The sequence below is a fragment of the Anser cygnoides genome, chromosome 28 (genome assembly GCF_040182565.1).
Source record: "Anser cygnoides isolate HZ-2024a breed goose chromosome 28, Taihu_goose_T2T_genome, whole genome shotgun sequence".
In the NCBI taxonomy this organism is placed as follows: Eukaryota; Metazoa; Chordata; class Aves; order Anseriformes; family Anatidae; genus Anser; species Anser cygnoides.
In genome coordinates this window covers 2,607,792-2,620,676 of record NC_089900.1, presented here as the reverse complement: position 1 = coordinate 2,620,676, position 12,885 = coordinate 2,607,792, and the positions used below count along the sequence as shown (strand labels likewise).

At 50.5% G+C, this 12,885-nt stretch overlaps 1 protein-coding gene across 1 annotated transcript; it reads left to right on the top strand.

Moving 5' to 3' along the window:
- Positions 1–1,661: 1,661 nt before the first annotated feature.
- Positions 1,662–3,052, top strand: LOC136787209 (olfactory receptor 14C36-like). The gene has a single exon (XM_066984339.1). The coding sequence runs from the start codon at positions 2,031–2,033 to the stop codon at positions 2,988–2,990; it is 960 nt and encodes a 319-aa protein (XP_066840440.1). The 5' UTR covers positions 1,662–2,030; the 3' UTR covers positions 2,991–3,052.
- The last annotated feature ends 9,833 nt before the right edge of the window (positions 3,053–12,885 follow it).

The window sequence follows — 12,885 nt, the reverse complement described above, 5'->3', positions numbered from 1 at the left end:
CAGGTTCAGCATCAAGTTTGCTGAACCCATCAGTGCTTTCTGACATGTTGTTTTACACCTTCAAAGATGCACGTGCCCCTAGCTGGTGCCCTGCATACAGGCAAGTTTCTGAAGGGCAAAGCTTACTGCACAGGGATTGGGTTGGGGCTGTGAGCAAAAACAGGACTAAGATATGAGACAGGGAAACCTGGAAATAAAACCTCCAGGGATATGATCAAGGAATGATAAGCAATTAAAACCAAAAATGTTGTCAGAAGGAGAATTCATCAGAAACGACCATATTTTTTTTCGAATCAGTGCAGAGCCCTTCCTCTGAGCAAGTCCCCTTGTCTCCTCTCCCACCCAGGAAAACCCCTGCCCTGGTGGCCGTGGCTCCAAGGCATGAAGCACGTCCTCTGCAGCCACACCTCCAGCAGAGCAGAGGCGCATCTCTCCAGCCATGTGCCCATTTTCCTTTGTGGTGCAGGGGGGCTGCCTAGGATCACGGGCAATGCATTCTGTGAGGCTGGGGAATGAGTTGACTTTCCCTTAATGAGACATCGTCATTAGGACACTTGGCTATCTCCTTGAGGTGTCCTTTCAAGTGGTGAGCTGCCCTGCAGGATGCAAATATTTTCCATAGCATCTTCATGTTATTTGAAAGCCCAGGAAAGAAGCAGAGAGATGCTGCATGCAAGGACATGCCGTTGGGTTGGTGAAATGAGTGATAGGTGTCCTTGGCTAGAGTTGTGATGCTGAGACCTTGCTCAGGTACCTAGAGAAAGGCTGGGCACTCAGTGACTGGCAGTGGATTCCTTTGCTCTCAGCAGTGTCTGGCAACTTTTCAGGTAACAGAAATGTGATTGCTGTCCAAAAGCTGCAGGTTCAGGGCAGTTGGGAACAAGTCCAGCCAGCTCCCTCACTCTGCTCTGAGCCACAGGGAATCCCTTTGCCTCTCAGGTCTCAAAACCATTCCCTGTGAGTGCAGCAGAAATGCTCAGGATTTCTGACTTCAGAGAACACTGCTTCAACATGAAGAGGGGGAAAAGGGTATGTAGAAAAAAAATGTCTCTAAAACTCCTTTCTGCCAACTTCATTCTTGTCCTGGTTCCAGTTAGGACAGAGTTAATTTTTCCTCATAGTAGCTGGTAGGGTGCTATGTTTTGGATTAGGATGAGAAGAGCGCTGATAACATGCTGATGTTTTAATTGTTGCAGAGCAGTGTTTACACCAGGCCAAGGACTTTTCAGCTTCTCGCTCTGTCCTGCCAGCGAGCAGGCTGGGGGTGCAGCAGGAGCTGGGAGGGGACAGACTCAGGACAGCTGACCCAAACTGGCCAAAGGGGTATTCCATACCATCTGACGTCATGCTAAACAATATATAGGGGTGGCTGACCGGGGTGGGGGGGCCGGCTGCTCGGGGATAGGCTGGGCATCGGTCAGCGGGTGGTGAGCAATTGCATTGTGCATCACTTGTTTCTTACACATTATTATTATTAATACTATTATCATTATCACTATTATTATTATTGTTATTATTATATTCCTGTTTTAATAAACTGTCTTTATCTCAACTCACAGGCTTCACTTTCCCGTTTCTCTCCCCCATCCCAGAGAGGGAGGGGGGAGGGTGAGCGAACGGCTGTGTGGTGTTTAGCTGCCAGCCGGGTTAAACCACAACAATTCTGTAGCACTGTGAATGCAGATGCTGACATGGCCTTCTGTGTAAGAAAGGATTTCATCTGACAAAATCTGAAAATAAAACTTTGCCCAGCTGTCATGTTCCTGTGCACTCACTGCTCTGAGTCAGGACTGATTCCCTCAAGAGTCCAGGAGCAGAGGTCCCTGCTTCTCACGGCACACTGAACTTTAGAAATGAAGCTTATGTCATGAAGTTGAATGACATTTTTCAACAAAGAAAGAAGAACCATTTGAGTCTGGCAGGGGGAGGGTCTACAAGGAATGGCATAGGTTTAACTCAGAGAAGACTCCCCTGACTTGTCATGCTGTTTTCCGACCTGTCCAGATCTCCATACCCAGAGGCAGCACCAGATGTCCAACAGCAGCTCCATCACCAAGTTCCTCCTGCTGGCATTCGCAGACATGCAGGAGCTGCAGCTCCTGCACTTCGCGCTCTTCCTGGCCATCTACCTGGCTGCCCTCCTGGGCAACGGCCTCATCCTCACCGCCGTAGCCTGCGACCACCGCCTCCACACCCCCATGTACTTCTTCCTCCTCAACCTCGCCCTCCTCGACCTGGGCTGCATCTCCACCACTGTCCCCAAAGCCATGGCCAATTCCCTCTGGGACACCAGGGCCATTTCCTATGCAGGATGTGCTGCACAGGTCTTTTTGTTCCTCTTCTTCATATCAGCAGAATTTTATGTTCTCACCGTCATGTCCTACGACCGCTATGTTGCCATCTGCAAGCCACTGCACTACGGGACCCTCCTGGGCAGCAGAGCTTGTGCCCAGATGGCAGCAGCTGCCTGGGGCAGTGGGGTTCTCTATGCTCTGCTGCACACTGCCAATACATTTTCCCTGCCCCTCTGCCAAGGCGATGCTGTGGATCAGTTCTTCTGTGAAATTCCTCAGATCCTCAAGCTCTCCTGCACTGACTCCTATCTCAGGGAAGCTGGATTTCTCATGTTCAGTGCTTTTTTGGGGTTTGGATGTTTTTCTTTCATTGTGGTGTCCTATGTGCAGATCTTCATGGCAGTGCTGAGGATGCCCTCTGAGCAGGGCCGGCACAAAGCCTTCTCCACGTGCCTCCCTCACCTGACTGTGGTCACCCTGTTTATCAGCATGGCCATATTTGCCTACCTGAAGCCCCCCTCCATCTCCTCCCCATCCCTAGACATGGCAGTTGCAATTTTGTATTCAGCAGTTCCCCCAGCAGTGAACCCCCTCATCTACAGTGTGAGGATTGAAGCACTAAAGGATGCTATTTTGAAAGTGTTTTTAATTATATTTTTTAGGAATCATAAAGTTCCCGTATCTCTCCACAGGTGACTCTCAATATATCCCATTCCAGCCTTGTGCTTTGTTCTTTTCCATTATTATATTTTTTCTTGTTTCCATATTTCATTATTTTAATTTCATTATTTTTAACTGTTTGTTCTTCTGCTGTTACCCTCCCCCCCCCCCCCCCCCCCCCAAAATATATATTCACTCCTCCCACTGCTATTGCTGAATGAACCTGCATTGTCTCAGCAGAAGCTTGGATAAAAGTCAGTCTCAAAGTGTGTAGCAGTGCAGACTGTCTCATAGCAACATAATTGCTTTCTCTATATAATAAATGGGATTTTTTCACTTCCTGAAGGCTGGGCTTTTCTTTCAAAGCTCAGCAGAGCTGGCATCAACCAAAAGGAAAGTATAAAATCCCAGGTGGGAACTGGTCCTGGAAATGTCTGGCTCCTTCCTCATGCTATGATCTGTGCCTGCACTAGAGGAACAACCAGCCCTGTCACCCATGCCCAGACCCTACAGACTCTAGAGTGGGGCTGTCAGCGAGCCCCTGTGTGAGACGTAGCAAGGGCTGGTCTGGGGCCTGGCACTGGGAAAAGCAGCCAGACCAGGAGGGCTGTAGGGGGACAAGGCACCAAGCTCTGTTGTGGGGACCGTGCCAGGGGGGTTGTTTCCCTGGCCCTGATGCCCTCTGCCCCAAGCAGTGCCGACACAGAGGGGACATGGGGCTGTGAGTGGGGCAGTGATGCTGGGCCAGCCCAGAGACAGGCCTGTGGACAGGAGCCACAGCACTGCAGCAAGTTCTCACACGGCCACCACCCCCAAACTACTGCCAGGCCCCACGCCCCAGCCAGGCCGGCCTCTCCCCTCAGTCACAGCCATGGCTGCAGGGACCAGGAGACACCTGGTGCAGGATGTGTGGGTGGGCAGCACCAGCCCCAGTGCTCCTGGCAGCCCCTCTGCAGCCAGAGCAGCTCCCAAAGGTCAGGACGGGCCTCAGTGCTGCCCACAGGGCCAGGGGCTTTGGGACTGCAGGTACTGACAGCACCTGCTGGGAGACCCCAAAGCCAGGGCTGAGCATCAGTGCCTGGTACCACAGCTCACAGTGCCTCCTGTCCTGTGTCCTGACCTCTCTCAGGAGCACCGCTGGGTGTGTTATTCCCTGCATGGGTGTGGAAAGGAGCTGCTGGAGGGCTTCACTGGTGATCTCTGTAGCCCCTGGCTCTGGCCCCACATCAGCTCACAATTACTGCCACTGTCCCTCTGCACTGGCTGTTGGGTTTCTCACGTGCCCTCCTCTGGTCTCATGCAGTGCATCTCTTCCTGGAGCAGGCCCTCACAGCCTGCTTGCAGAGTCCCAGGGGATCCTGGTGAGGCTGTGCTTCAAGAGCAGGCTGGGATTGCCCTTGGTCTGAGTAGGTGTGTTGATCTGGCAGGGGCACAAGTTGGGGCAGAGAAGATAGAAAAAGCAGAAAGATATCAAATGAAAGGAGGAAAAAAAATCACCTCTGGGCATGAGAGGTGAACCAAGCACTGACCAACGTGATCTAGCTGCCAAGTTATCCCAGCTGAGGGCAGGCCAAGGTACAGGCCTCCAAAGGTTCTTCCAATTCATAATCCTCAAGGCAGTGGAGTCTGGACCTGGGAATACTGCTGTGGGTTGAGACACTGCCTGCTTTTGTAATCTCTGCTCATCAGGGTTACCTAGTGAGTGAGGTCATCCTAAAAGCAAACTCTGTTCCATGGGCACCAGGACTCAGACTGGTTTGAGGTACCATGGAAAAGTTCTCAGAAACACTGCCAGGTATCATAGAATGACAGAATGTTTGAGGTTGGAAGGGAGCTCTGGAGATTGCCTAGGCCAACCCCTTTGCTCAAACAGGATCAGCCTGAGCAGGTTGCCCAGGTCCATGTCCAAATGGGTTCTGAATACCTCCAGGGATGGAGGCTCCACAACTTCCCTGAGCAACCACAAGCCTCCACGATCTGAGGACATCTTTCAGTGGAAGGCAGTCAGGTTTGTTAAACACATTTTCCGCTTTATAAATTCCTACTTACTCCTCCCAGTCCTGTTCTTAACCACCACTTCTTTGGAATCCAGTTTGCCCAAGGGTAACCAAGGGACCCTAACAAGGTCCTCCACCTCACAAAGTACGACTTCCCTGCTTCAGGCTTTTTTTGTTCTGATCTCAAGGACTTGCCGTTCCAGAGGCCAAGGTTGGAAAGAATGCAGCAAAGAGGACAGTGAGCAGTGCCTCAGCCTTCTCTATGTCCTCTGCCACCTTGTCCTTCTCTGTATTTAGCAGTGAGTCTGCATTTTATCCAGCCTTCCATTCAATGTTGATGTCCTTGTAGAAGTCCTTCTTGTTGTTCTTCACGTCCTTTGCCAGATTCAACTCCAGGAGGGCTTTGGCTGTCCTAACAATATCTTTGCATGCTCATCAATTTAGCATTGATGCCCTCCAGAAACCCGTTAGATGGCTTGTGCTCTGTTGTACTGGTATTCTAGCAGAAATCTGAGTGTTTCAACTTCCCCCGTGAGGACCATTTCCTGCAAACTTGAGGCATTTTCCAGTTGTCTGAGGAAGGCCATACCTGCTGCTTCTTCCTTACAGGAGGTCTCTAGGTGACACCAACGACAAGGTCACCCATGTTCGTGTGCCTGCTAATCCAGACCCATGGGTTCTCATCACCAAAACCAGGGCAAAGCTCCTTATGTTGCCGCTGCTCTCCCCCTGAAAGGTCTGCTCTCCCTCCGTGCCTTACAATCCTCTCCACCCCTGGACGCACCCCTGTTGTGGGCTGTTACACCATCTCTGCTATCCAAAATGAGAGCTCTGTAACCACACACAGACCTCTGGTTCTTCCTCTTTTTCTATGCACTATACACATCAGTGCCCTGGCACTTCAGGGAGATGCCCAGGAATTCCAGTTTCCCAAAAGGGATATCACTGGCTGTCAAGCTGGTAAGTCTTAAGAAACTCTTGGTGAATCCATGCTGACTCCTGATCACTTTGGTATCCTCCGTGTGCTTGGAAATGTTTTCCATGTTTAGCTACCCCATCAGATTCCCAGGAACTGAGGAAAGGCTGTCTGGCCTACAGTTTCCTGCGTCTTCCATCTTGCATTCCTTTAAGACAGGGGTCACATTTGCTTTCCTCAGCTGTGCCCTGGGCCTTAAAAAGGAGTCTCAGGGGAGACCTTACCGTGCTTTACAATCACCTTAAAAAGACTATAGTGAAGTGGGGATCAGTTGCTTCTCAAAGTACCAAGTGATAAGACGAGGAAATAGCCTTAAGTTGTGCCAGGAGACCAAGTGATAAGACAAGAGGAAATAGCCTTAAGTTGTGCCAGGAGAGGTTTAGGTTTGATATTCAGAATAATTTCTTCTCTGAAAGAGTTATGAAGTATTGGAACAGGCTGCCAAGGGAAGTAGTTGAGTCATCATCCTTGGAGGTCATTAAAAAACATGAAGATGTAGGGCTTTGTGACATGTTTTAATGGTGGACATTGCAGTGCTAGGTCAAAGGTTGGACTGGATAATCTTAGAGGTCGTTTCCAACCTAAATGATTCTGTGATTTGCTGATAATTCTGTGCTCTGGGCTTCTGGGTGTTGGAGTCTGCCACTTGTGCCATAAAGATTTGGCTGGTTCATAAACAGGAAGGATGTGTGAGGGAATTCCTAGCACAGGTGTGGCCGCTGCTTGACAGCAAAGAGATAAAAGCAGGATGTGTCCAACCTCTCTAACCTTCATTGCTCTCTGCTCTGCTTAGACCTGAGATGTAAAGGTGAAATGTGCCAATATGCGCATGTCCTGGGAACATAATCTCCCTTTCAAGTGTCGGGAAGAAATATATTTTTGGAGAGAGTTACATTTTTTTTTCTTCACATAAAGGGGGAGAAAGTGTCATAACTCACTGCTCCATGTACATCACCTTTTAAAAAAATGATGATAACTTGTAGACAAGCATAAAAAATTCTGAAATTGAAGTCTTCTTACAAATTTATTACATTAAGGAATTTTCCACATACATTTCAGTTTGGCCTACAATGTCCTTCAGGGCTTGATTCAGTTGCCCACAAAGATGTTGCTGCTGCCTCAAGGATACCCTGGAATAGCTGAAGCACCCATTTGGGACTATGAGATATGACACAGGACCTTCCGTCTTTAAAAACACATGTTCAGAGTCCCTTAGAAGACATTCAGAATTAATATCAGTTGGAGGTCGCTGATATCATTTTATCTGTAGGCGGACAACTAAAAAAAATAAATGCAGAAAGAAGAGATTCTTTCCTAGAAGGTTGTTTATTATTATTATTATTATTATTATTGAATTCTTTCCCTTTAAGAAGACTCCTGGCATCTCCCTAATTAACCCATAAGAATTGAAGACTTCAGGAGAGTTATGCCCAGAGTCTTGGCTTCTGAAGGAGTTTTGCATGTTGATTGGCCTTCTGCTGCCAAGTTCCTGAACTGCAGAACCAGAAAGCTGGAGCAAGCCTCTGAAGAAGTAAAAGACAAGCAAGCCTCCAACTGTTTGAGGGTGTTGGCCAGCTCCACTGAGGGCCATACCTGAAGAGACCACGATGGGAACAAGCGGACAAGGTGCCTGTCCCTGGGAGATAGTGAAGGAGAAAATCAGAGGCACTGGTTACAGGTGGAAAATCAAGTGGGGATGTGGCTCTGAAAGCCCTTGATGTGTTTCACCAAGGGGGATGGCCAAGGCCTGAGCGCATCCCCTGGAAAGGGGCATCCTGCACTTCCTGGGCTGCTCGGGGCTCTGGCAGGGGCAGTGTGATGTGGGGGTGTGCAATTCCGAGTGCAGGACATTGGTAGGACACTTGCCAGGCTCTGTGGGGTTGAGGAGGTAACAAGGCCCAGGGGCTGTAAGGGACCGGTGTCCTCTGCTGGGCCTCAGTGGAAGAGGCTGCAGCTGTAGCCCTAAAGACACCGGTTCCATTGGGGGGCTCCAGCCCCACAGTGGCCCTCCGCCATGCCCCTCCACATCATGTCGTACATTTTCCTGTATCTGTGCTTGCATCCCTGCAGACTTTTACCACACACTCACATTCCCACCTCACTCTGACCCCATGATTCCAAAGCTCTCCTAATTTCTCTCCATCCTTACTAGCTTTGGCTTCAAACACAAACCTGTGTTTTCCTGAGGATTTCCCAATACCTGTGGTTTCCCCACAACACATCAGGCTTCTTCCAAAGATCACCCGATTGGAACTCTATCAGCCAGTATGTCCCAGCCCCACAGTTGCTTGAATTGTCATTGGATTGAATCTCTACATTGCCGCCCTGAACTCGAAATAATCCCCCTGGAACATGCAATTTACTCCTTTTGGAAACCGAGCATGGCCTTGGCGCACACAAGCATCTCCCTGGATCAGCCCTGTAGAGCCTTGGAGGAGACAAGAAGCTCCCTGGGCACACCGGGCTCTTCCCAGGGCACTCAAGCACCTCCCTGGAGCACCCTGGAATCTCCATTTCAACCTTGGTTGCCCTGGGACATGCCTGGGTGCTCCACGAACACGCCTAATATCTAATGGAAATGAATGCTCTGGTAGTTTTAAGACCGTCTCCTAGAAGATGCTTGAGTGCTCCAGAATGGGGCTTGCATGGCATGGGGAGATGCTTCAGTGCTCAAAGTGAGAGCTTGCGTTCTAGGGTTATGTGCTTGGGTGCCCTGGGACGCTTTCCCTTTTTTCCCCTGACTTTCTACTTGGGTGCAAAGGGATTTACTTGCGAGCACCAGGGGAAGAGTTGGGGTCCTGGGGCGATGGATGGGCACTCCAGAGGCTCTTGGGCACTCCAGGGAGATGCTGGTTTGCTCTGAGGAAATGCTTGTGTCATCCAAGGAGATCTTTTTAGTGCCCTGTGGCTATGCTTGGCAACTTAAGAGAGGTGCTTGGGTGCCCTGGGGTGATGCCTGGGTGCTCCACGGAAGTGCTTAGCTTCACCAGGGAAGTGCTTCAGTGTCCTGTGGAGATGCTGGAGTGCTCTGGGAGATGCCTGGGAAATGCCTGGCTACCTGGGGAAGATGCCTGTGGGATCCAGGGAGGTGTTTGAGTGACCTGCTCAAATGCTTGGGGACGTGGGAAGCTGCTTGGCTGCTCCAGAGACATGCTTGAACAATGCAGGGAGATGTTCTGGAGCTCCAAGACGACGCTTCTGTGCCCCAGGGAGACGCATGCTTTCTCCAGGGAGGTGCATGGCTGCTGTGTGCAGGTGCTTGGGTGTTCCAAGGATGATCCTGGGTGCCCCATGGAGATGCTTGGGTGCCCCCAGGTGATCCTTTGGTGCCCCTTGGTTTGCTCACGCACAAAAGATGGAGACTCACAACGATGCTTGGGCTCTCCAAGTACGTGCTTGGTTTCCCCAGGGAGATGCCTGGGTGCCACAGGAAGATGCTTGGGTGTTTCAGGAAGGTGTCTGGGTGGCCTGGGGATATGCTTGGGTGCTCCCAGGGAGGCGCTTGTGTTTCCAGGAAAATGCTCTAGGATGTCCAAGTATGCCTGGGGCAGACGCTTGGGTGCTGCACAGAGATGTTTGCATGCTCCAAGAGACACCACGGTGGCTTGCTGAGAGACTTGGGTGCTCCAGGGAGGTTCTTGAATACCCCACGCAGGTGACCGGGTGCTCTGGGGAGATCTTTGGCTGCCTCAGCAAATTGCTTGTGCAGCACGGGGAGGTGCTTGTGCGTACCAAGGCTGTGATGGGTGACACAGAGCGATGCTTGGGGATCCTGGGGGGTCTACCTCTCCTACCCCAGGCAGAAGTTAGGGTACTCCAGAGAGGTCTCTGCATGCTTCACAGAGGTGCTTTTTGAACGACCGAGATGTTGAAAGAACTTGCTTGGGGCTTGCAGATGGCAACGTAGTGGTCGTAGGACATGGTAGTAAGGACAGAAATTTCTGCTGATATGAAGAAAGAAAGAAAAAGACCTGTGCAACACACCGTTGATAGATGGCTCTGGTGTCCCAGAGGGAATTGGCCATGGCTTTGGGGAGAGTGGTGGAGATGCAGCCCATTTCGAGGAGGGCGAGGTTGAGGAGGAAGAAGTACATGGGGGTGTGGAGGCGGTGGTCGCAGGCTACGGCGGTGAGGATGAGGCCGTTGCCCAGGAGGGCAGCCAGGTAGATGGCCAGGAAGAGCGCGAAGTGCAGGAGCTGCAGCTCCCCCATGTCTGTGAATGGCAGGAGGAGGAACTCAGTGATGGAGCTGCTGTTGGAGGAGAGTTTGGACAATGCAGGAGTAACTAGTTGAACGGAATTGCAGCACAGACTCACAGAAGGCTAGAGCATGGAAGGCACCTTTTCTGTGCTTCCTTCTCATGCCTTCTGTCATTTTGTTTGGAGCTTTGTCCTAAATGTTGCAAGGCTTTGCAGGGACAAAATTAGAAGGGCCAAAGCCTAACTGGAGATCAGTCTGGCTGTTACCATCAAAGACAATAAAAATGTTTTTAGAAATACACGAGAAGGGGAGGATTAAGGAGAATCTTCATACTTTATTGGATGTGGAGGGAAACATTTTGAGAAGAGATGAGGAAAAGACTGAGATATTTAATGCCTTCTTTGCCTCAGCCTTTAGCAGCAAGACCAGTTGTTCCCCTGGTACTCAGCCCCTGAGCTGGTAGATAGGGACAGGGAGCTGACAAAAGGGTGACACTTTTCACAACTTCTTCACTCTCTCCCTTTCTCCTTCACCTCCCCTTTCTCTTCCAGGCTAGTTACAATAGCTCTTCAAAGCTTTGAATATCCCTAGGATGGTGAAACCAGCCTGTTCCTATTGTGATGTCTCCTGAATGTGTTTCAGCTTTTGTTTAAGGTTAAACAAGTACTTGAGAATGCCATCCAGAAGTCTGCCCCGAGGCAGGAGATTTAGTAGGGGCTAGGAGCATGGGAGGACACTGGCAGGCCCCTAGAGCAGTGGGCACATCCAATGCTTTGGAACTTCACCCCTGAGCAAGTGCAGAATCCTAAAAAACTGGTGAAATGCATGAAAAAGTCTTGTGAAAAGACACAAATCACTGCAACATGCTGGGCCTTTTCCTAAGTATAGAAGACACAGTCAATGCTACTCCAAGTCCAGTGACAGGCCGCCACTCCAACCTGTGTGACGGTCCCTACAGCCACTCCAACTCCTCTGAAAGGCCCTGCAGCCACAACAACTCCTGGGATGGGCCCTGCAGCCTCTCCAACCCCTGTGACAGGCCCTGCAGCCACTCCAGCCTCTCTGATGGGTCCCATTGCTGTGCCAGAGAACCAACCTGTGCCCCTATTGGTTGCTCCTATATGCAAGAGAAAACTATGGATGTAAAAAACATTTATTTATTTTTTTCTTAGAAAGGAAAGAAACTCCTATGCAGACAAGAAAGGAGGAAGAAGACAAGGAATGCTTCAACAAGTTGGGCCACCAAGGAAGAAGGAGGGCAAAGAGGAAGAGATCAGAATGGCATCAGTAACCTACAAGACCCTTATCCCAGGGCGAGCTATGAGATTTGTGAAAAAATTTCAGTCATCATCTAGGTGAGCACACTGTCACTTGGCTGCTCCAGTGCTGGGAGAACAGGGCCAATAGCCTGGAATTAGAGGGCAGGGAAGCCAAGCAGCTGGGATCCCCCTCTAGGGAAGAGGTGACTGACAAAGCAATTGGCTCTACCATTTACCATGGACTGACCCAGACTGCCCTGGAATGGGGGAAGCTCCTGAACACCTGCAATACCTTGGTGACATCGTCATGTGGGGCAACAGAGCAGAAGTATTTGAGAAGGGAAGGAAATAGCCCAAATCCTTCTGAAAGCTGGTTTTACCCTAAAAAAAATGTCAAGGAACCGCAACACTGGATCCCGGTGCAGGCTGGCCAGGGTCGGGGGGACCGCTGCTCGGGGATGGGCTGGGCATCGATCATTGGGTGGTGAGCAATTGCCTTGTACATCATTGCATTGTGCACGTAATTATTACTGTTGTTATTGTTGTTGTTATTATTAATCTCTTCCTTTTCTGTCCTTTTAAACTGTCTTTATCTCAACCAATGAGCTTTACAGGTGTGGAGCTGCAGGGGCAGTGAGCTAACAGCTGTGTGGTGCTGAGCTGGGTTAAACCACAACGTCATGTTTGACAACTGCACATCAACAGCACAAATCACACTTCTAAAATCAGTCTCTTCTGTGTTCAGTGAGGAGCAGTTGGTGATGACTTCAGTCTGCTGCAAACACCATACCCCAGGAGAGACCCTGCTGCCTTCAGGAGCTGTCAGCCCTGAGGCCTTGGAGACACCTCGAGGGAGCCCAATGGCACAGAGCAAGCGATGCCATGATCGGGTGCTGTGTGCTGTGCTGCTGAGCTGGGCCGGGCTCCTGGGCCCAAGGGGAGCTCCTGGCAAGGGGGCAGCGCTGCAGAGAGCCAGCTCTGCCCAGGAGCAGCTCCTCTGCACAGCGCAGCAGGGCTGAGGGCTCTGACCACAGGTGGCACGGGGAGAGGAGAGGAGAGAGGTGCTGGAGGCAGCGAGGAGCGCAACAACAGAGGGCAGCGTGTGGCAGGACAGATCTGCAGACTCTTGACACTGTGAGTCTCTGGCAGCAGGGCAATGCAGATGGGATTGACAGAGGGGTCTTCTACAGCTGGCACATCTGATCATTGATAGCATCTCTCAGGGCAGCTCTTTTTGTTTCTCCAGCACAGAGTAGAAGGTGCTGTAGAGAATGGCATCTGTGATTGGATTTTTCAAGAGAAAGACCAAGGCAGGGGCTAACCAAAGGGTAAGAATTTTTCTGCAGTCTGTGCTTGCAGATTCTTGCAGTGGAAGGCAGGCAGGTTTCATGGTAATGGGTTGTTGGGATTGTACAGGAGACTGACACCTAGAGCATTGCAATGGGAGATAATGTGTCAGCGATGGACTTCATGACATCCCTTTCCACACCTCAGCCCAC